The sequence below is a fragment of the Coregonus clupeaformis genome, unplaced genomic scaffold (genome assembly GCF_020615455.1).
Source record: "Coregonus clupeaformis isolate EN_2021a unplaced genomic scaffold, ASM2061545v1 scaf0713, whole genome shotgun sequence".
In the NCBI taxonomy this organism is placed as follows: domain Eukaryota; kingdom Metazoa; phylum Chordata; class Actinopteri; order Salmoniformes; family Salmonidae; genus Coregonus; species Coregonus clupeaformis.
In genome coordinates, this window is record NW_025534168.1 from 63,490 (window position 1) to 87,437 (window position 23,948).

Consider the following 23,948-nt stretch of genomic DNA (forward strand, 5'->3'; position numbering starts at 1 on the left):
AGCATCACTTTGGTTTGCTTAAGTTTTGTGTTCCTCTACTGAGTAAATGCATCATATCTGTAGTCCATATGAGCAGGCAGTGATGGTCAACGTTTGGTTCTGCAGTTGGTCAGTATGTGTGGAAGTGTATCCAGACTTGCTCTGCTTCTGGTGCTGTGGGGTCTATTCACAGCTGTTGAAGGTAAGAGATATATTGCATGATCTATTTAATTTGTACCCTAACCCTAAGTACAGGGTAACAACGAGTAATGACAGTACTTGTTACACTGTACTTACAGGAGTTAGGCCTACACAGTAATAAGCACACTGTATTGTAAAGTGTAACCAAATTGTTCACTACAGTTTTAATGCAGTTAGTAAATAAGAATAAACGTTCCTTTTCACTTCACTATAGCTACTAATGCTCAATCAAACCTTTCCTATGAAAAAACACTCTCACAATCCACTTCCCTTCCTGTTTGCAGAGACTCAAGTGAAAACATTGTGAACAGGAGGAGCAGATATCACTCTCATCTGCCAAAACCAAACACTTAATTACATTACGCAAATTATATGTAATTTAAATAGAGTGATGAGTGTCGAGTGTCATATCGATCTGACCCAAAACGTACAGACAGCACTCGTGAACCATCTGATGAAGGGAACTACACCTGTGAGTGTTCACATCATGGAGGAACACATCTTTTGCATTTCAGTATTTCTGTCAAAGGTAAGTGTTTGGAGTTTTTCCAGGTTATAGAGCTCGCCAGCTTGTAGTCCTAAAAACCGAATGCATGTGTTACCTCTGGTTCGTTCAGCCCTTCCTATGGGGAACATGAATGGAGAAAGAATAGGGTTTTGGAATAAACACCGAAAATAAGGTCTGAGGTTAACACAGGTTTAGGAGATATTATACATTTTGTTCTATGAGATAATATCAGTCAGTTAACATGACCTTTATGAATTATAAAGCCTTTATGTGCTTTATGTGTTCTTTATTATTACATAAATGCTTCAAAAATCACAAAAAAAATGATGTTAGCTGATGAAGATGATGTCATAGAACAAAACGTATCAGATCTCCTAAGCCTGTTTTTACCACAGACATTATTTTCAGCATTTATCAAAAAACTCTACAAAAACTCCATTAATTTTCCCATAGTCTTTGCCCAACGAACCATGGCGGAGTTAGTGCCTACAAAAAGAAGCCATCTCTATAAGTAGGCTATACAATTCCCCTCCCAAAATATACAAACATTGATTATTATAAATGTAGGACCTATAGGCTAACCCTATAGGTTTGTCTCACCTTTAGAAAATAATACAATATCGACAACGTTATCATTAACTTTTTTATATTTAGCTGATATTAAATATACAACATAATACATCTTTATTTTAACTGGGCCCTTTAACAAATTAATACTGCTATAACAACTACTTACCCCTTGAGCAGTGCATGGAGTTAGTGAGAATTATTAAATTCAGTCATCTGTGTGGTGTAAAACATAATCTGGTACACTGAATATCAAATCCATGTTTCAAAAGTCTTTCACCTGAACACACCGGGTGTGATGCGTTCTGCCTCTTCATGAGTGGCGTCAGAGAGTCTGTCTAGTCAACTGTGGATCGAGTGTACAATCGGTGGCGCGCAGTTGCATGGGCACTGCAAAAATAGCAAAACCGTTTCTCTACCACCTCTCTCCCTAAGATGACCCCTAGTGGCAATTGTTTGTAACTTTGGCTGGTCTCTTGACTGGTAGAAGAATCAAAGACGATTCATTTTTGAAGTATTGCCACTAGCAGATTTATGACACCATATAACAAGCAATGTCACAACATACATTACAACATTGTTTAAACATTTTATTTATAAAAGTAGAACAAAAACAATACACACAAAAACAAAGTACATTACAATATTGTGTATCTTACATCATTTGATTTATAAAAAGTGAAGAAAGAAGAGAACCACACACACACCATGAAAGTAGTCTACATGATGACATTGTGTAGGTTATAATATTATAACACACACCATGAAAGTAGTCTACATGATGACATTGTGTAGGTTATAATATTATAACACACACCATGAAAGTAGTCTACATGATGACATTGTGTAGATTATAATATTTTAACACACACCATGACAGTAGTCTACATGATGACATTGTGTAGGTTATAATATTATAACACACCATGAAAGTAGTCTACATGATGACATTGTGGTTATAATATTATAACACACACCATGAAAGTAGTCTACATGATGACATTGTGTAGGTTATAATATTATAACACACACCATGAAAGTAGTCTACATGATGACATTGTGTAGGTTATAATATTACAACACACACCATGAAAGTAGTCTACATGATGACATTGTGTAGGTTATAATATTATAACACACACCATGAAAGTAGTCTACATGATGACATTGTGTAGGTTATAATATTACAACACACACCATGAAAGTAGTCTACATGATGACATTGTGTAGGTTATAATATTATAACACACACCATGAAAGTAGTCTACATGATGACATTGTGTAGGTTATAATATTACAACATTTGATTTATTTAAAAAAGTGAAGAATAAAACAAAACACAAGTCTAGTGTGGATTTATCATTTTTCATCATTACCCAACTGCTAAATATATTTACATACACACTGTATTTACATATACAGTAACCAGCAGGCCTATCTATGTGTGTCATCCATTCAGTCCACTATTCAGTAGCCATAATGCCTATGGATAGAAATGGTCTCCGAACCACACAGATGTGTGTGAGGCAGTGTGGTAGTCACTCAGTTCTCGTAACCCTCTAAAAGTTTCCTAAGATAGAAAAGTAAAAACGGTCAAGTGTTGACAGCTATGGTCTAATACAAACAAATAGCTGACCAAGGTGTTTAAAATACAATTAAAGTGATCATTCTACTGTACATCCAGCAACAAGCACTGATATTTGATAAGGGATCAATCAATGCCAAGATCTTTACCTAAATAAGATACAACAGAATGGCATAGATATTTTTTATTTTTTTAAAGATACTTCTGTAATTATTTATGATTATTTCAGCTCACCTTCTACATTGCAGGTCATCTGGTCTCTCAAGAAATATTCTGTATAAAATAAGGTAATTTAAATATCGACTGAATGGAGTATCCTATATTAGTGACATGATTTACATAACATAACAACAATGCAGCAATGCAACAAATGCAACTCATTTGCATGTATTCAGTCACCATGACTACCACCACAGAACATCATTCCAGAGCTTCTTGTTGAGAGAATAAAATAAAAGAGGACTTAAACCTACTTCTCTACAACATCTTGTGCTTGTTGCATCCTACGCTTGGCTGAGGAGCTGAGGGAGTGTAACCTGAAACACAAAAAGTACATTTTGGAGTGATGTTTTGAATTTTGGGGTTATTGTGACACATTATAACATTCACAATCATCTCTGTTTCAAGCACTCTACCAGCATGATAAAAATAAGGCTGTACAAATACTCACATTTGGAATGGACTGGAGGTTGGTGTGGTCCTGAAAAGAAATGAAGACGTCAATGTGTTGATAAGGACCATATTATCTGTGGTAACAGACAGTCAGTGCCGTTTCTAGACGTAAGTGACATAAGTGGCTGCTTAGAGCCCCGCAGCCACTAGGGGGCCCCCAACCAAAACAATGTTTTTATATACAGTATATATCATATGTTTTAGGAAGTCAGTCGGGGTCTCAACATACTGTTGATTTGCAGGACATTAACTTTTAAGCTGCACATTTTTCTCTCTACCGCCAAGAGGAGGGCCACTAAAATGTTTTGCCCCCAAGGGCAGACAGTGATGTAAACACTGACATAATAAACATGACCACTCTTTGATCACAGAAACACACATCTTTCCCAAGTTTCCCAAGTTGAGAGAATATATAGTGCATTAGTGACATGATGAGTAACAAAGCGGAACAAATACTAACATGCAGCTGACTGCATGATGCAGACAACATGACCACTCTATGACCACCACAACAGTACATCATTTCAGAGCTTCTTCCTGAAGAAGAGAGACTACAGCAGACAGTGAGAGAATGAAGATGGAAACCTTCTTCTTTACAGCCTCCTGAGCTGGTTGCATCCTGCGCTTGGCAGACTAACAAAAGTACATTTTTCAGTTTTGTTTTTAGGGTTATTGTAATTTATCCTAAAATCTTTCGGAACGTTCTCTGTCTCCCCTGTTTCAAGCACTTTATCAAGATAATAAAATAAAGTTATACAAATATTCACATTTGTGATGGAGTGAAGGTTGGTGTGTCCCTGGTTGGTGGACTGGAGGTTGGTGTGTCCCTGAAATAAATAAAACATGTCAATGTACTGACATGAGCAAATAATTTTTTTTAACCTGTGTGGCACACATTTTTTTTTACAATACATTAGCATGTTTCAGGTTCTTACAAATAGATTTGATGGACCTATTGACCCCTTAAAGGTTCTTTAGAATGAGTCTCACCATTCAGTTGGTGTCTTTGTGGGAGTCCTACTGATTTCAGGGTCAGACGCTGGGGCTTTTCTGTACATCAAATTAGAGATCAACTGGTAAACAACTGGCAGTCAAATCACATTAAAATCATAGTAACTGTTTTCAGTTTCAAGGTAATATTTGTATCTCTACCTGGACGAAGTATCTTTTCTCCTCTTAAGAAACCACAGTATTACACAGAATACAGCAATGAGACACATTGAACCCATCACTGCACCAACCACTGAACCAGCCACTGCATCTGTGAATGACAGAGATGACAAGAGAAGACGTATGTCAAATTCACAGGTACACTACACCTGAAAATTAAATCATAAAAGAGCAAAGACAATAGGTTGACTATGACTTGTCATTTTTAGAATAACAACCACTTACCACTGATCCAGTCATCATCAGAAACCTGAGATTGACCTAACATAGAAATACACAGACAGTACTTCATCATGAACACAGGCAGTACTTCATCATGAACACAGGCAGTACTTCATCATGAACACAGGCAGTACTTCATCATGAACACCGGCAGTACTTCACCATGAACACTGGCAGTACTTCATCATGAACACAGGCAGTACATCATCATGACATCATGTTCCTGATCATGTCAATATATTATGGTGGTATAAACCCTAACCATTTCTCACCTGCAAATGAAGCTTGATCCCTAGCTGGAATCACCATGGAACGCTGCTTGATGGCACCGCCGGATGACACTACACACCTAACCATGGTGTCTTTGTCAGGGAGACTGAATGCTGCCACCGCGGCAGTTATGGTGACAGTGACAGTTCCATTGGGATGGGTGACATCGGCAATTGTGGAATTTTCTAGAATTTCTGAGTCTTCCCAGGTCACTATAGGAGCAGGTCGTCCAGTAGCAGAACAGGACAGAGTGGTGTGACTGTTGTTGGTTTGTGTAATGAGGAGTGAGGGTCCATACAGCTCTACAGAACAACAACAGACACAGATCACAGTGAATGTAAATACTATAATGTTTTCATGTACATCAAGGTCAAATGGATGCATGATGATTTGAGGGAATTGTTCCTGGGTTAATCATTTGCACACAGGTCAAGGTTGAACAATGGATTGAAGGCATTTGGAGGCCATTATTCCTGTTTTAAAGGGATATAACACATTGTTTTAAGACCTCAAAAGTAGTCTAGTGTTAAGGTGAATCCACATTATACCATTTTGATTTTAGAGTGTAATGTCCCTTTAACCCCTCATATTTTACCATTAACTCGGAGACAGGTCCTGCCACTGATAGCTCCATCTGGATAGGCGTTAAACAGACACTTGTAGCAGCCCTCATCTCCTCTTGACACTCCTCTGATGATGATAGAGCAGTTCTGCAGACCCTCGTCTTCAAACTCCACTTTCCCCTTAAAAGGTGGGTTGACTACTGGTCCAAATCGTTTGTTGTAGGTGGCCACATTTTCAATCGCCCCTGGTGTCACTTTCTGCCAGGTGACTTGAAGCACGTCTTTGGGTTTCATGAGCCTGCAGCTGAAGTGAGCGTCCTCTCCCAGGGTTGCTGTGACAACCTGCTGTGTTCTCACCAGCTGAGAGAGCCCTGCATGAAGACAGTTACAGGCTAGTTAGTACACACATCTAATTTAGCGTTACATTTTAGTAATCTGCAGTGCACACTGTGAAGGGATTAAACAACTACATAAATATATTTAATGGTATATGCAGCATTGTATCAATCAGTTGAAATCCCATTCTGTATGTTTGTACATTTCAAAGCACTCTTGGAAGACTAGCCCTTGGTGGGCTAAAAGAGATCCTAATAAAAAAAAATTGTAGGTTGATATATTTGTATTAAGTTTGAGACAAGTATGTTAATGTTGTACTTAGAGTCTCCCTTGACTCCGTTCCAGTTTCAGTTATTATCCAATTAATTGACTGGGCAGTGTTCTTTTTGTATTCTGACAACAAATCCACTTTTTTGCTATAGCTGATGTAATGCATCATATGTCAGCTACTGAAATATATATTTTAATTGTAAACTGGTCCCTGACAAGTAAATGTACTAAAATAAAGTAAAATACATCATGCAGAGAGGCAAATTGGGATATATGTTAATAAGGCACTTGTATTTTGAGCCAACACAGTATTTTAAATTGAGATTTTCAGCAAACTGAAATTGTTTCATTCAACTCACAATGAGCAAAAATCATTGGGTTAGTGAAGTATTCCATGTCAGCTCAACAATCTCCCAATTCAAATGTCCAGTCAACTTAGATATTTAAGCTACATGGACTCTAAGTTGCATTTTTTTACAGTATAGAACAGGAAGATGATGATGTTTGTATACTGATGGTGACCGGACCAGCCATTCACCAGTAAAAAGGAACCTTAGCTTCAAACAATGTTTCAAATTAATTGTATACCTTTAAGGTCTATTTGCAGTTACACCTGATGCATAATGCACCTATACATGTAGTGTAGTTCATCTGAAAACTGATGTAACTCACCCTCAGCAAGGAATAGCAGCAGAACAGAAAGGCAACTTTTAACACGAGCCATGGCAGCAATCTGTAGCTAGGTGAGGCTAGGTGATGTAAATGGACGTCTGGATGATGTGCGGCAAAGTAGTATTTCCAGCTAGGAACCGTTTTCAAGGGATGCATTGTGGGAGGCATGGTAACGTAGTCCGTTGGATAGTTCAAAAACTAACAACTCTGTTGTTTTAGTTTAAAAAATGCAACCGTGTTGGCCAATGTTTAATGTGGCTTTACAGGGTGCAGGGTGCACCTGGTTGGACTACAATCGCTCCAGCTCCTCCTCCAGTGAAAGTGAAAGTAAACACAAAACGGTATCAGGAAAACACCGTTGAAAGTTTCGGGGTAATAACATTATGTATCATCATGCATAGCTAAGTGAATCTAATGGTGAGATTAATTTAATCTATATGGTTTTCCCTTGTGTGTGTCAGTGCCATTGTTTGCTCAAAGATGTAGCTGGACAACTTTTACATATAAATCAGGGGTAGCCAAAGTCCCTCCCGACAGTGACAGTGGTTTGATTTCACACTCAATTTGCTGGGCCAGTCAAAGATAAGGGTGGCGTCTGAACTATGCTCTAAACAGCAAGCAGATTTGATTTGTAAATATGCATGTGTGCTAGCATTTTAAAAATGTTATTAACAACAAATCCATTTTTAAAAAGTACATGGGGGAACACAAGTATATATAAAGAATATACAAAGGACATTTGGGCTAGGTGGTACAATATCACATTACACAAGGACCATAAGGACATACACACACTTATAATTCTAACAGCTTTTTTGTTGGTAGAATATTTCATTTTCTTAAAATATAGTTCAATTTATTTGTGTAAGTTAAGAAAATGTGGTGTTTTGTTTGTAAATTTACATTTGTGAATATGAAATTCGGCCAAAAGAGTAATGAAATTAATTACATAAAATTGTTTAAACTTATTTCTATCGTAGGTAAAGAATCCAAGCAGTACATCTCTCGCATGTGTGCCAGCATGCACAGCCAAGTGATTGTGGGAAAGACACTCATGTGATATTCATGTCAAGGGGGAAATGGACTGTTTGTGTGTGTTGTTTTTGGGTTAATTGATACTGCATAGTTTTTTTTCTGTCAAACTCTTGACACTGTGATTTTCTGTCAAATTCTCAGCTACTCTTTTGTTACTGAGAATGTTCCTGCACAGCAGGAAATGCAAACTTATAGTGCATTTGAGGTTTAAAAAGGCTTCTAAACTGTATCAACCCCTACAAAAAATGTCCATGAATTATAATCCACATTTCCTGTTGCTGCAGGATTATTTTCCTGCTGTAGCATACTGGGTCAAATTAAGATCCTACACCTGTTTAAAGCAAAGGATGGGTACAAAAAAGCAGTCTGCTAGAAAACCTTGGTAGTGTATGGGTGAAGTGGGCAGTGGTACTCATTAGAATTTCCTGTCTTTTTCAGCTTTTGACCTTCTCATTTAAATCATAGTTTTTGTGTGTAATTTCCATGGTTTGTGTGTCATCTATCTGTAGTGAAAGTACACAATAATGACTAAAGGCAACAGAAATAAGGTAGTTATTAGTATTTATTCAATGTTACTGTGAAATACTAAGAGCAGATTTTCCAGAGGGAAGCGAAAAACCAGAATCCCATTTAAGCCAATATGGGATAAACTGGAACATTATTCCCTGATCTCTTTTAACAAGACAATCGAGCAAGCTCCTGGAAAATACAAAAATCTTCAACATAAACTTTGTAAGTTACTTTAAAGTTGACTGAGGACAGGCCTAGTACTAAAATACTGTACCTGTAAGCAAAAGTGAATTATCACAAAATACATAATTTACAGCCAAATCATCAGACACAGGAACTTTTTACATATAAATCAGGGGTAGCCAAAATGGCTCTTAAAGTGGTGGTGCAGGCTTTTTGCTCCATCCCAGTTCTACCACACCTGATTCTACTATTCAAGGTTTTGATAAGCAGCTGACTAGTAGAATCGTGTGGTGTAGAACAGTCAGAAGTTACAAATATCACAGCTGAGCTGCTGCAAAGAGTGCTTCCTTTGAAGTTCTATGGCTATGTTTACACAGGCAGCCTGAGACCCCAAATCTGATTTTCTTTCTATAGCCAATCTTTTTTTCTGACTGTCCACACTCAGTTTTACATGTGACCCATATCAGATTTAAGAAATTCACACTCTGAAGTAGCACACAGATGCAATTCTAATTTCCTGTCACTGTTCCTTTACATTTTGGGGTGGTGGTCATGGTAACATCAGGTGCAACAACAAAAAAATCAGCGCAAAAGAAATCAGATCTGAGCATTCAGACAGAGGTCGCATATGGAGGATGGGGTTTGTATCAGGATTTTGCTCCACATATGGAGGTGTTATAAATAGAAAGTAAAAATATCAGATTCCATGTGTTTTTTAAATGTTTACACATTAGGGAAAATAACAGATAGGTATCATATATGCAAATAACTGTCAAAAGATCTGAAATGGGCTGCCATAAAGCGTTGTTTACACAGGCAACCCAATTCAGATATATATTTTAACTAATTGGTCTTTTGACCAATCAGATCAGGTCTTTTGCACATAATTGGGAATATATCAGAATGGGGGTGCATGTGTAGTACCTCAGAAAACCATGAGTGTATGAAAGCCAACATGACATTAGATACCATACTTACCTCATCCACCCCAGGAACTCGCAAATGTTTTAGAACATTGTGTATGTAATCTGCTGAATCCCCTGTATGCTTTCTATAATGCAGCTGCTTTCCATGATCAACTGGAAGCATCAATAGATGATGAAGTGTGATGCCTCCCACAATTAATAAATAAATACACAAATATATAACATTTAAATAAATAACATGTAAAATATTTGAAATGTGTTACAACTCTCATATCACAGTGATGACCCAAGGTGTAGTGATTAGTATAATAATAATAATTAGGTGTGTGTTTATATTCATCCTATTTCACACAGTGTGTATTATAAGCATGTCTGAATTGGAAATGTATTTGTTGCATATCCCAACTCCCCTGAGACACCAGCCAGGGTGTGCCATTATCAACGGCGACCCTGGAGCAATTAGGGTTAACTGCCTTGCTCAAGTTCAAACTAGCGACCTTTGGGTTACTGGCCCAACGCTCTAACCACTAGGCGACCTGCCATAGTAGTTCCTGTCCAAACAAAGTCACTAGGTGTGTTGAGGGGCTCAGGCGTTCCAGGGGACATCATCTCTGCAGCAGGCCAAGGCACCTCCAACTGCAAGAGAAACAGAAACTGGTGCCAGTAAAATGTTTCATAATACAGTATTTTCAGACTCAAAGTAACGACACAGAGGAGATCAAATAACCCCCATCTCTCACACACACACACACACCTACCTAACAGGGATCAGCAGGTTTCCAAGTCAGTTGCTCTGTGTTACAGCTGCCCGACACGCTTAGTAATAATAAATAATAAAACATTTGTAGAGGATTTTATTTGACTCTTCCACACAAAGTAACCTGATAATGTGAATAGGAAAACAACCTGCTATTTTCTAGGTTTACTTCTACTATAGTGAGAGGTTCAGAATAAAGAGTTTGAATGATACTCCTTGATCCGTTGTTGAAGTCAAATTATTTATATTGTGGCATAGAGGAAGTTTCAGTTTCAGAGTCAAATGCTTTTTCCATGTCGAGGCTAAACCAGAATGGAGCTCTTCTTTTCAATGTCTATATTGTTCATGATATGGAGGGTTCTTCTTATGTTATCTTGAGTTTGTATATTTTGTATAAAACCAGCTTGATGTAAAAGCCTATGCTCAACTTGTAGAAGCCTAACTTGAAACTAAAAGGACAGACAGACACAGAGAGAGCGAGAGCGAGAGAGACAGACAGGCAGACAGATACATATTTACATACAGATAAGTAGGTTAGCTGAGCACCAGAACAGACATTGTGCGGAAAACTCTGCCTCAGATTTGAAGTAGTGCCGGCCCTGCTCAACCAACACCATGCTCAGTAGTGTCTGAGAACAAAGAAGGAGAAATATATAATCACATTGCAATTTGGTAAATTCAGATATCTTTGTGGGGAATATTGTGTCTATACAGTATACCATAAAGATTTAAAACAAAACCTTCCAATGGGCTTACAGTCATTGTGGAACCTTGGAACCATTGTGGAAAATAGTTTGATGAAATGTTGGAATTTGCAATGCAACCTCCAAAAGGAATATGTGCAAATAGATTGTTTTTGCAAACAACCAAAAACTTTCAAATATTATATTTTACACAAACACAACATTTAAGAAATATAGTCATTATGAACCTAGTTGCGAGAGTCTGTCACGATCGTCGACAGATGAAGCGGACCAAGGCGCAGCGTGAAAAGCGTACATTCTTTATTTGTGTACACACACGAACCAAAACAATAAACCAAACGATACGTGAAGTCCTAGGTTATACACAAAACCCTACGGAACAAGATCCCACAAACAACTAGTGAAAACAGGCTGCCTAAGTATGATCCCCAATCAGAGACAACGAGCTACAGCTGCCTCTGATTGGGAACCACCCTGGCCAACATAGATCTAAACGATCTAGAACGAAAACATAGAAAATGTAACAGAAACTCCACACCCTGGCTCAACATTTAAGAGTCCCCCGAGCCAGGGCGTGACAGAGTCCTCCTGATTTCAGGGTTATAAGGCTCTGTGCATCAAAAAGGAGAACATTTGATGAAGTAATCTAAAAGCAGTCAAATCCCATATTCCACTGGAAGGTACAGCACATATTCCAGCATAACAGCATTAATGGTTTTCAGGAAAAACACATGTAAGTTTGACAATCAATATCAAGGTAAAACTGTACTTTCTCTCAGATATCTGAATAAAAACCAGATCTTCCTAATCTGACCCAGCTAAAGATGTATGATTATTTTTTTGGGGGGGAGGTAAGTTTGGGTAAACAACATTATATGTTATAAATAACATTACCTGTTATTTTCGTACATTAAAGAGACACAATGAACCAATCACTGAACCTGTGGATAAAATATGTTGAAAGTGACCAGTACAATGGTATGATTCACAGGCAAAGCATACAGTATGAGGGCAAGTAAATATGTTGACTATTAAAATAATTAAATAGGTTGACTATGACTTGGCACTATAATAATAAGAATCACTGAGTTACCACTGATCCAGATATTGGAGATGTGAGATTGACCTAGCCCACAAAACATAAACACACACACATACAATACAAACACATGCAAACACGGTCATCAGCATGCCAACATGTTTATAATCATGCCAATGATTATGTATGTATTGACAAACCATGACCTCTTTCACCAGCCAATGAGAACTGATCACTGACTGGAATCACCATAGAAACCTCCTTAGTGGCACCACAAGAAGACACCACACACTTAACCTTGGTGTCTTTGTAAGGTAGACTGGACACTGCTGCAGTAGTTGTCAAAGTGACAGTTCCATTAGGATGGGTAACACTGACCATGGTAGACCTTTCCAAAGCAACGTGTTCTGTGTGGTCCCAAGCCACTATCGGAGCAGGTCGTCCGGTGGCAAAACAATTCAATGTTTTCTACTCTATTCCTTACCTACAGTAAGTACAAACACTGTCTACTTGAAATCATAAACCCTACTGTTAATTAGAATATGTGTCTTACTGTTAGATTAGACCTCTAGATTTCAGGGTCATCATGTTGAGGGTTGACTGTTGATAGTTCTTCCTGATCTCTGTCATGGGCTGTGGGATTTGGGCTAAAGATAGTTTTTGTAAGTTTGACAATCAATGTGAAAGTAATACTGTATTTTCTCTTTGTCATCTGGACAGTAAAACTTACCTTCTCATTTTATTTCTCAGTTTGCACCACAGTGCCACAGCTCCACAGCACACAACAGTTAAACACAGTGAACCCATCACTGCACCAATTACTGTTGTCTTACCTGTGAAAGATGACAAGATGAGAATGGTACAATTCACAGATAAGAGTGTCAGAGATTAGTTGTGGTCATTAGATGAATGACTTACCACTGATCCTGTCACCATCAGTGACATCAGGTAGACCTAGCACAGAAAATACAGAAACAGTACTTCAGAATGACACCAGTATGTTGATTGTTACTGTAGGCATGTACAGAACCATTTCTCACCAGCAAATGGAGCTTGAGTTCTAGCTGGAATAACCATGGATATGTTCTTGGTGACACCCGCAGAGAACAGTGACACCATACAGCCAACCCTGGTGTCTTTGTCAGGTAGACTGAATGCTGCCAGCGTGGAGGTTATGGTGACACTGACAGTTCCATTGGGATGGGTGACATTGGCCATTGTGGAATGTTCTAGAATTTCTGTGTCATCCCAGGTCACGATAGGAGCAGGTCGTCCAGTAGCAGAACAGGACAGAGTGGTGTGACTGTTGTTGGTTTGTGTGATGAGGAGTGAGGGTCCATACAGCTCTACAGAACAACAACAGACACAGATCACAGTGAATGTAAATACTATAATGTTTTCATGTACATGATTTACTAATTTATTGCATTTTGATAAATGGTTGCAAGACATTGAATGTATGATCTGATAAAATGGCTGCCTGAAGTTCTGAAGAAGTTGTTCTGGGTCAATCATTTACAGTACATTATGTTATCAGTTCTTACCATTGACTTGGAGGCAGGTCCTTCCACTGATAGGTCCATCTGGAAAGGTGTTAAACAGACACTTGTAGCAGGACTCGTCTCCTCTTGACACTCCTCTGATGATGATAGAGCAGTTCTGAAGTCCCTCGTCTTCAAACTCCACTTTCCCCTTAAAATGTGGGTTGACATTGGGACCACGTTTACTGTAGGTGGCCACATTTTCAATCGGCCCTGGTGTCAGTTTTTGCCAGGTGACTTGCCGCACGTCTTTGGGTGTCATGAGCTCACAGTTTAAGATTGCATCTTCTCCCAGGGTTGCTGTGACAACCTGCTGTGTTCTCACCAACTAAGAGAGCCCTGCATGAAGACAGTTTCACATTACTTAGTACTTACTATATTACAAACTCACACACACACACTCAGTTGGTAGAGCATGGTGCATTGTGGGTTTGATTCTCGCTGGGACCATATTATAAAAAAAATTATGCACTCACTGTATTGTAAGTTGCTATGGAGAAAAGCATCAGCTAAAAGTCATTTCTTTAAAATATATATTGTACCATTTTGTAGCACAGGGCGTTGACTTTTTCTTTTTTTGATGATTTATGTTAATACAACATGCAGGAGGGCCAAAATGTCAATTGTATGATTTAGAGGCAATTTGTGTTACGTTGTGTTATGTTACTTTACGTTGTGTTATGTTATGTTGCGTTATGTAATCTTGTGTTGTGTTGTGTTGTGTTTTTCTTATGTTATGTTATGTTGCGTTATGTTGTGTTGTGAAATGTTATGCAACTGTTTGAATAAAGAAGAGTGAGACAGAAAAACATCTTTGTGTGATGTCATCATGTGTGATGTGCAGAAAGTTTCACTTTACTGAAAGCAGACAATTACCACTCTATTATTAGGCATTTCATCACTTTACCTAATGCAATGAAAGATGAAAACCAATCAAAAATGACTTTATAGGGCAGCCACACTCAACTGGCAGGTCACGGTCCAGATCTGGACCTAGAACGGGGTCAATATAGACCATGGTCCAGATCCACAACTAGAACGGGGTCAATATAGACCGTGGTCCAGATCCACACCTAGAACGGGGTCAATATAGACGCGTGGTCCAGATCCACACCTAGAACGGGGTCAATATAGACCGTGGTCCAGATCCACACCTAGAATGGGGTCAATATAGACCGTGGTCCAGATCCACACCTAGAACGGGGTCAATATAGACCGTGGTCCAGATCCAGACCTAGAACGGGGTCAATATAGACCATGGTCCAGATCCACACCTAGAACGGGGTCAATATAGACCGTGGTCCAGATCCACACCTAGAACGGGGTCAATATAGACCGTGGTCCAGATCCACACCTAGAACGGGGTCAATATAGACCGTGGTCCAGATCCACACCTAGAACGGGGTCAATATAGACCGTGGGCCCCGAGTCTTTTTTAGACACTCAGTCAGGCTTTCAACTTAGTTAGGAAGGTGTTCCTCATATTTGGTATTGTCAGTGTATATACAGGCAGTTTGTGGGACTGGTAACAGGGAAAGACTGACTCTAATGCTGTTTAAATCCAGATCTTGAGGAGAAACGACCACACATGATTTTTGTACATCTTGCAAGCCAAGGATGACAAGGCTTGGGTGACTGCAGGTCAAGTTGTCCCTGTGTCCCTTTGTGGACAACAGGGGGAGGAGGTACCATAGAGCCTGTGCTGGCAGATTAAAGGAGAGTAACACAAAGCATGAGTTTATGAAAACAACTTTGAATTAAGTTTTTGTATGTTTATTCTGTTAGTAGGTGATTGATATTAACATGTAATATTTTAAATAAAACATTTTCCTCTAGTGTTATTATGAAAGTGCAAATATGTATATAGTTGTTGAGGTATGCAGCACTCTAATTCACAAGGAAAATAGAGAATTTCAAATAAAAAATTGTAAATACATTTTTTTAGCACATTTGTGCATTTACTACAAGAAGAGTGGCGCAGTGGTCTAAGGCACTGCATCGCAGTGCTAACTGTGCCACTAGAGATCCTGGTTCGAATCCAGGCTCTGTCGCAGCCGGCCGCGACCGGGAGACTCATGGGCGGCGCACAATTGGAGCCAGGGTAGGGGAGGGAATGGCCGGCAGGGATGTAGCTCAGTTGATAGAGCATGGCGTTTGCAACGCCAGGGTTGTGGGTTCGATTCCCACGGGGGGCCAGTATAAAAAAATATGTATTCACTAACTGTAAGTCGCTCTGGATAAGAGCGTCTGCTAAATGACTAAAATGTAAATGTATTTGGGGAGTTTATTTGCAGATCCTCTCAAGCTCTGTTGGTTGGATGGGGAGCGTCACTGCACAGCTATATTCAGGTCTCTCCAGAGATCAGGTTCAAGTCCGGGCTCTGGCTGGGCCACTCAAGGACATTCAGAGACTTGTCCCGAAGCCACTCCTGCGTTGTCTTGGCTGTGTGCTTAGGGTCGTTGTCCTGTTAGAAGGTGAACATTCGCCCCAGTCTGAGGTCCTGAGCATTCTGCAGCAGGTTTTAAGGATCTCTCTGTGCTTTGCTCCGTTCATCTTTCCCTCGATCCTGACTAGTCTCCCAGTCCCTGCCGCTGAAAAATATCCCCACAGCATGATGCTGTCACCACCATGCTTCACTGTAGGGATGGTGCCAGGTTTCCTCCAGACGTGACGCTTGGCATTCAGGCCAAAGAGTTCAATGTTGATTTCATCAGACCAGAGAATCTTGTTTCTCATGGTCTGAGAGTCCTTTAGGTGCCTATAGGTAAACTCCAAGCGGGCTGTCATGTGCCTTTCCTGAGGAGTGGCTTCTGTCTGGCCACTCTACCATAAAGGCCTGATTGGTGGAGCGCTGCAGAGATGGTTGTCCTTCTGGACGGTTCTCCCATCTCCACAGAGGAACTCTGAAGCTCTGTCAGAGTGACATCAGGTTATTGGTCACCTCCCTGACCAAGGCCCTTCTCCCTTGAAAATGTTTGGTGCCCTTCCCCAGATCTGTGCCTCAACACAATCCTGTCTCAGAGCTCTATGGACAATTCCTTAGACCTCATGGCTTGGTTGTTGCTCTGACATGTACTGTAAACTGTGGGACCTTAAATAGACAGGTGTGTGCCTTTCAAAATCATGTCCAATCAATTTAATTTACCACAGGTGGACTCCAATCAAGTTGTAGAAACGTCTCAAGGATGATCAATGGAAACAGGATGCACCTGAGCTCACTTTCATGTCTCATAGCAAAGGGTCTGAATACTTATGTAAATAAGGTATTTCTGGTTATATTTTTAAGACATTTGGAAAGAAAAAATATCTAAAAACCTGTTTTTGCTTTGTCCTTATGGGGTATTGTGTGTAGATTGATGAGGAAAAACATTTATTTAATCAATTTTACAATAAGGCTGTAACGTAACAAAATGTGGAAAAAGTGAAGGGGTCTGAATACTTTCCAAACTCATTTTGCACAGCGTCACATCCATAATGGAGAATGTCACAACTGTACATTTTCTCTCTAAAGTATATATGACCATTTTTTATATGTTCATCATTGTTGTTTGGCACAGTGGTCCAAGGCACTGCATCGCAGTGCTAACTGTGCCACTAGAGATCCTGGTTCGAATCCAGGCTCTGTCATGCCGCCCGGCCGACCGGGAGACTCATGGGCGCGCACATTGGCCCAGCGTCGTCCAGGTAGGGGGAGGGAATGGCGGCAGGGATGTAGCTCAGTTGATAGAGCATGGCGTTTGCAACGCCAGGGTTGTGGGTTCGTTTCCCCACAGGGGGCCAGTATAAAAAAAAATATGTATTCACTAACTGTAAGTCGCTCTGGATAAGAGCGTCTGCTAAATGACTAAAATGTAAATGTAAAATGTTTTAGTGTGTAGCCAAGCCTTACTTTCAAAGTGGCTATCAATATTTTACCATAAGACATAGAGATTCACAGACTTTTGCTGATGTGTCCATTCTCCCAAAAATGCATGTCCATTTCCGTCACATCCATAATGCATGTTTTGTTGTTCCGTTACTTCAAAGTGGTATTACTTAGAATTGTGTCATTTTGTGTCTACACTTCCCCTATAGGGTTCTACAAATATACACATTAACATTTTCCTTTATGATAAGTCAATTCTGTGAGCCATTTGGTTTCTCATGTTGTGTGTGAATGTCACATCCATAACGCTGGAATTGCCCTGAATGGACTAAACATCTGCATAAATACATATGCAGTATTATATCAATCATTTCAATTCCCATTTTATGTTTGTACATTTCAAAGGACTCTTGGAAGACTTGCCCTTGGTGGGCTAAAAGAGATCCTAATAAAATTAATGCTGTAATATGTAACGTTTTGGGCGAGCTGACCAAATTCACATAGAAAAGTGTGTTATAGATCTGTCATTATCATTGAAAGCAAGTCTAAGAAGCGGTATAACTATTTTATGTGAGCTATTTCTATGCTTTCCGTTTTCGGTTTTGCATCTTTTACTTTAGGTTTTGTGAACTAGTTTCAAACAGCTGAAAATACAATATTTTTGGTTATTGAAAATACATTTCACAGTGTTTTAGATGTTACATAGATTCTCTACACTAAACATTGCTTGTTTTGTCACATAAACTGAAATTAGGCGAACTACTCCGATTTTTGCAACCAGTAAATGGCGGAGTGATTTCTGCATATTGCACCTTTAAATTAAATAAAATCAACCTCTGAGAATTACACTGTAAAAAAATTAATAAAAATGAAGGTGGCCCAACTCAAGATCTTTTCGTAACTAGTCTGACAGCCTTTTAAGTGAAATCAACTTTTTGGAGAAGCGTTGCATAAGCTTCACATTTTAAGTTAAACTTTTCTAACTCAATCAGGCAAGTTGGCAAAACTTTGTTCCAACTTAACTAGACAAGTTGGATTAAAGTTCAATCAACTTAAAATCATGTGTTTGATAGATGTTTGTATGGAAATTATTTTGTAGGCTGTTATATTTGTATCAGGTTTGAGACAAGTATGTTAATGTTGTACTTAGAGTCCCCCTTGACTCCTTTCCAGTTTCAGTTATTATCCAATTAATTGACTGGGCAGGGTTTTTTTTTCTGTCCTGACAACAAACCCACTTTTTTGCTATAGCTGATTTAATGCATCATATGTCCGCTACTGAAATATATATTTAATTGTAAGCTGGTCCCTGACAAGTACATTTACTAAAATCAAGTAAAATACATCTTGCAGAGAGTCACATTGGGATGTGTATTTTGAGCCAACACAGTATTTTAAGTTGAGATTTTCAGCAAACTCAGATTGTTTTATTAAACTCACAATGAGCAAAAATCTTTGGGTTAGTGAAGTATTCCATGTCAGCTCAACAATCTCCCAATTCAAATGTCCAGTCAACTTGGATATTTAAGCTACATGGACTTTTTCTAAATTGCATTTTTTACAGTATAGAACAGGAAGATGCTGTTGTTTGTAAACTGATGGTGACCGGACCGGCCATTCACCAGTAAAAAGGCACCTTAGCTTCAAACAATGTTCAAAATATACAACTTTTCTTTCAATGAATTGTATTCCTTTAAGGTATATTTGCAGTTACACCTGATGCATAATAAACCTATACATTTAGTGTAATTAGCTACATCTCATAATTAAACTCTGAAATTGACAATACAGTATACATTTTAGACCTACAGACCTATCATGTACTTCATATGAAAACTGATGTAACTCACCATCAGGAAGAAATAGCAGCAGAATAAAAATGTAACTGTTAACACGAGCCATGGCAGCAATGTGTGGCTAGGTAGTATTTCCAGCTAGGAACCGTTTTCAAGGGAGGCATTGTGGGAGGCATGGTAACGTAGTACATTGGATAGTTAAAAAACTAACAAGCTCTGTTATGTCAGTTTAAAAAATAACAAACTCTGTTCTGCAACCTTGTTGGCCAATTTTGAATGTGGCTTTGTGTTGGGAACTTCTCCCATAGAGATTAGGACAGTTGCTAGTCTCTCTACAGCTCCTCCTCCAATGAAAGTGAAAGTAAACACAAAACGGTATCAGGAAAACACTATTGCAAGGTTGGGGGTAATAACATTATGCATCATCATGCATAGCTAAGTGAATCTAATGGTGAGATTAACTTAACCTATATGAAGGTTTTCCCCTTGAGTGTGTCAGTGCCATTGCTTACTCAAAGATGTAGCTGTGAAGTAAGTCTTTCCCGACAGCCGTTTGTTGACTGGCCCAGCAAATTGAGTGTGAAATCAAAGATGAGGGTGGCGTCTGAACTATAATCCACACAGCAAACAGATTTGATTCGTAAGTATATTATACATGTGCAGCCAGCATGCTCAACCAAGTGAGTGTGGGAATGACATGTAAGATATTCATGTGTCAAGGGGGAAATGGACTAGCCTGAGCACCAGTCTCTTTAGCTAACATTCCACTTTTTATAAGAAACATTCATGTGTTGAAAATTCCAAATTGTTCTCGTAGTCAACTTACGCACAGTTCCGACACACACACTTACCCCAGTAGACATGCCACCAGGGGTCTTTTCACAGAACCCAAATCCAGAAAAAAAAATTCAAGCGTACAGTATTATATAGAGCCATTATTGCAGATCTGGCTCCTGACCCTAAATCTCACTTTCCCCTCATCTGGAGGTCCCTGCCTGATCCGGTTGGAGAGTCTCCGCCAGAACCGGAGCCCTTTACGATGTCCACCATGGAGCTACCACCTGGCCCTGCTCTAGGGGACAAGCCAGCTCCTGCCAATGGAGCCCAGAGCGCTCCTTCCTTCGAGTCTCAGACTGTGCCAGCCCCAGAGACTGTTTCCTCTGACATGTCTGCCCCTAGTACAGAAACACTGCTGGTAACCCCAACAGCCTCTGATAGTCAGTTGCTGGAGACCTGTTGGACCATGTAGTAGGACCTGTCTGCCAGCCTTTACCTGCCACATTGTCCTGCCCTTAGTTATTAGTCAGGCCATGTTGCCAGGCCTTTAGGTGCCCCTGTCCATAGCTCCCCAGACACTCAGGTGTCCCTGGTGCCTTATTAGCTAAGCAGTCACGTGTTCCCCCTACTGAGGAGTTTCCTGCTGTTGGAACAAAGCAGTGTTCCATCAGTGACATTCACCCCTCTCTCAGGAGGACATTCTCACCACAGTGTGCCCGCTGATGGACTAAGTGTTCCTGCCCGGCTGTCACGGACAGCAGCTCCTCGACTCTGCTAGAGTAGAGAACCCTTTCCATCATTTAAGTACCGGACTAGAGTTGATTTGTTATTAGTGGTTATGCCTAGCCAGGCCATCTGTCGATGGGGTGGCTAGACAGCCCTAGACATCTGGTCTCATGTCTGTTAAGTTTGGGTAAGATATGTAAGTAAGCGTTAAGTAAGAGTTATGATAGTCAAGTTAAGTTTTGAGCATTTCTTAGGAGTGAATTAACATAGTGAATTCACGGGCGGCTGTACAAAATGCTGTGAAGTATTTGTAGTTAATCATATCAGTAACGTTAGTTCATCAAATCAGAGCTGTAGACCTGCACATCAGTGAAGTGGAGCAGAGCATGTGTAACGGTGTAATTAAATTGTTAAATTCCTGCATAAAATGGGTATTATGCCACCTCCTGGTAGATGAGTGTGTTTACATTGTTTTATACACTCAGTGATGAAGATATGGGATTCTGGGTAATCCACAGCAGTTTTATGGAGAATTGCTGTGGGTGAGTTGAAAATTGAATGGTGTTGGGATATAAATGTATAAAGTTGACATTACATCATAAAATCGACCTTGTACATCATACATTAGCAATTTATGTTATTAGTAACTACTGTTGTTGGTTTGGCGTCAAATAAGCCACTCTTAATATGTTATTTGCCGAATCTCCGTTTTCCATGTGGGTTTTATGCTAGCTAAAGTTCCCTCTTTATTGTTGGTAGCTAACTCGAAAATCATCTTCTTTAGGAGTGCTATTTATATCCCGTCGACTACTGATCATTCATCCACAATGTGTGTCCCTTCATTGCAGGTAATTTATGACAAATTTATAAAGTATATGTTTTATAAACTCATGAGCACCAGCCAGCGTATTAGCCTGGTTTTGTTAGTTTAGGAAAATATGTGGCACATTCTAGGTGTATTATACTTCTTCGCCACAAGAGGGTGACATTGAGTAATTTCAGGTTAATTTGATATATTTTGAATACTAAAATGGATGATAGTTTATTCTGATGTTGTAAATATGAGATTACACATGGAAACAATGTATTTATTTTTATTATATTAAATTAGGAATGATTAGAAATTGTTCAATCCACTATACGATCACAATGAATTTGATAGACATTTCAATAGTTTAAACCATCTCCACTGGAATCCTACCTGTCTGTCATGTGTGCCCTTAACCAGCACAAGGGGAGTGAACACATAAAGTAGAAACTAACCTAAAGAACACACAGTCCACCAAGTCCTCACTTACACCATGAATGAATCATGCACACAATGTGCTTATTTTTTTTCTTCATTTTTATCAGGAATCAAATTTGATATGTATGAAATTGTTTTGTGAAATATGCATAAAAGGAGAGTAATTGCCCATAATTCTGCACCTTTGGATAGTTAAACTGATAAGAACCGATATTTTTAAAATATTTTTTTTGTTGAAAAATAATGTTTATTTTCATTTCACATTCAAATACAAGTACAAATTCAGTGCATAACGTTGTACATAACATGGATTTACAAAAACAGTACCTTAACCATATCAAAATAGCAAAACTCTTTTAAAAAAGTGCTGTTCTGAGGAACCTGACCAGCTAAAAGACCTACATTCAAGAGAAGCATGTAAACAATTGCCTCTAACAATCTCCCAAAGCTGATCTTTCAAAGGAATAAAAACTATTATAGAAATAAAAACATACACATATACCAAAGGGAACTCTAATATTTACAAAGGCTTAGCCTACATTTAAATTTAAATGACAGAATACATATATACATAAGCCTATATATAGGCTATAAAAAACATTTACAAAGAAGGGTATATCCCTTTCCATCTATGTTTAACAGATGTGATGCCCCACTTATCTATTTCGAATGGTATTTGTTTCCAAATGTCTTGTTTTATGAATTTAACCAACCCCCTCGGTGACCACTTGAGGGTGTCATTGACCGCACCACATCTGGCCTCCCAAAGTTTGGTCTTGATAAGGGACACCAGAGTCACTCATTCTAATAATTGCACCTTTTCCACATTTTTTTGTTCAAATTTGGCTACCCCTTCATAATCGATGTTTTTTAAAATATTAAAATCTATTTTAATTTTCTTCCAAACTATTTGGGCAAAAGAGCATTCCCATAAAACATGGGGAATTGTTTCAATTGCGAAACAGTTGTCCCTGGGACAACATTTATTCAGGGTCAAATTATGATCATATAATGTTGAACGGACCGGAAGACGTCTGTGTAAAACAAGCCAATTAAAATCTTTCAGTCTGTTGTCTAAACCTTTTAATTGTGTCCGTAGCCAGGTGGAAGGTGATATTGGTAATCGGTCTCTAGGACGACAATTTTCTATCAATTTCACATATAGCAGTCTGTGGTTGATTACATTTTCTTTTACTTTGCAGACAGGGTTTTTCCTTGCCCATTCAACTATTTTCTTAAAATGTAATGGGATAATTTCAGCTTTTGGCTTACTATTATCCCACTCCACCATAAACCTTAACGGTATGGACAGCCAGAATTTGATTAATATGTGACATTTGTGTACAGAAGACGACAAAAGACAACAAACGTTTGAGTAGAACAACGTATCTAGTTTGAGAGGAATATGAGGGAAATCCCTTCCACCAGCCTCTATAGGCTGGTACATCCGATCTCTCCAGATGTACTCATATCCCCCCAAAAGAAATTAAACAGTACACGTATGAACGTTTTCTTAGAGACACCGGCATGGGAAACACATATGCAAGGTGGAGTAATGAAGGCAGAATGTCCGCCTTCAGCACTAACACCTTGCCACTAAAAGATAGTCGCCTCACTTTCCACAGTCCCAATCTTTTATTAGCTGAAAGTAGTTTTTCTTTCCAATTAACCATGTCATCTTTAATTTCATTTCGAAAGATATCCCGAGCACTATCATTGGTCCTGTGCACACAGTCAAACCACATAACCGATCAGATCTCCATTTCCACTGTCCCATATATTTTATTTCTGTTTTATTCTTGTTAATCCTAGACCCGGAGGCAACAG

At 39.1% G+C, this 23,948-nt stretch overlaps 1 protein-coding gene and 1 pseudogene across 2 annotated transcripts; both read right to left on the reverse strand.

Annotated features, from left to right (window-relative positions):
• Positions 1-2,530: 2,530 nt before the first annotated feature.
• Positions 2,531-7,186, reverse strand: LOC121558985 (nectin-4). Of its 2 annotated transcripts, XM_041872279.2 has the most exons (11): positions 7,016-7,183; positions 5,770-6,108; positions 5,177-5,476; positions 4,908-4,943; positions 4,665-4,773; positions 4,503-4,562; positions 4,280-4,339; positions 3,511-3,540; positions 3,314-3,376; positions 3,075-3,113; positions 2,531-2,825 (listed from the first exon to the last, which is right to left on the reverse strand). In XM_041872279.2, the coding sequence occupies exons 1-11, from the start codon at positions 7,065-7,067 to the stop codon at positions 2,798-2,800; spliced, it is 1,116 nt and encodes a 371-aa protein (XP_041728213.2). In that variant the 5' UTR covers positions 7,068-7,183; the 3' UTR covers positions 2,531-2,797. The 2 variants fall into 2 exon arrangements, 1 of the variants encoding a protein (XP_041728213.2); XR_005998638.2 differs by lacking the exons at positions 2,531-2,825; positions 3,075-3,113; positions 3,314-3,376 and having other exon boundaries at positions 4,448-4,562; positions 7,016-7,186.
• A 4,908-nt stretch (positions 7,187-12,094) lies between these two features.
• LOC123485499 lies at positions 12,095-14,056 on the reverse strand (annotated as a pseudogene).
• Positions 14,057-23,948: the final 9,892 nt, after the last annotated feature.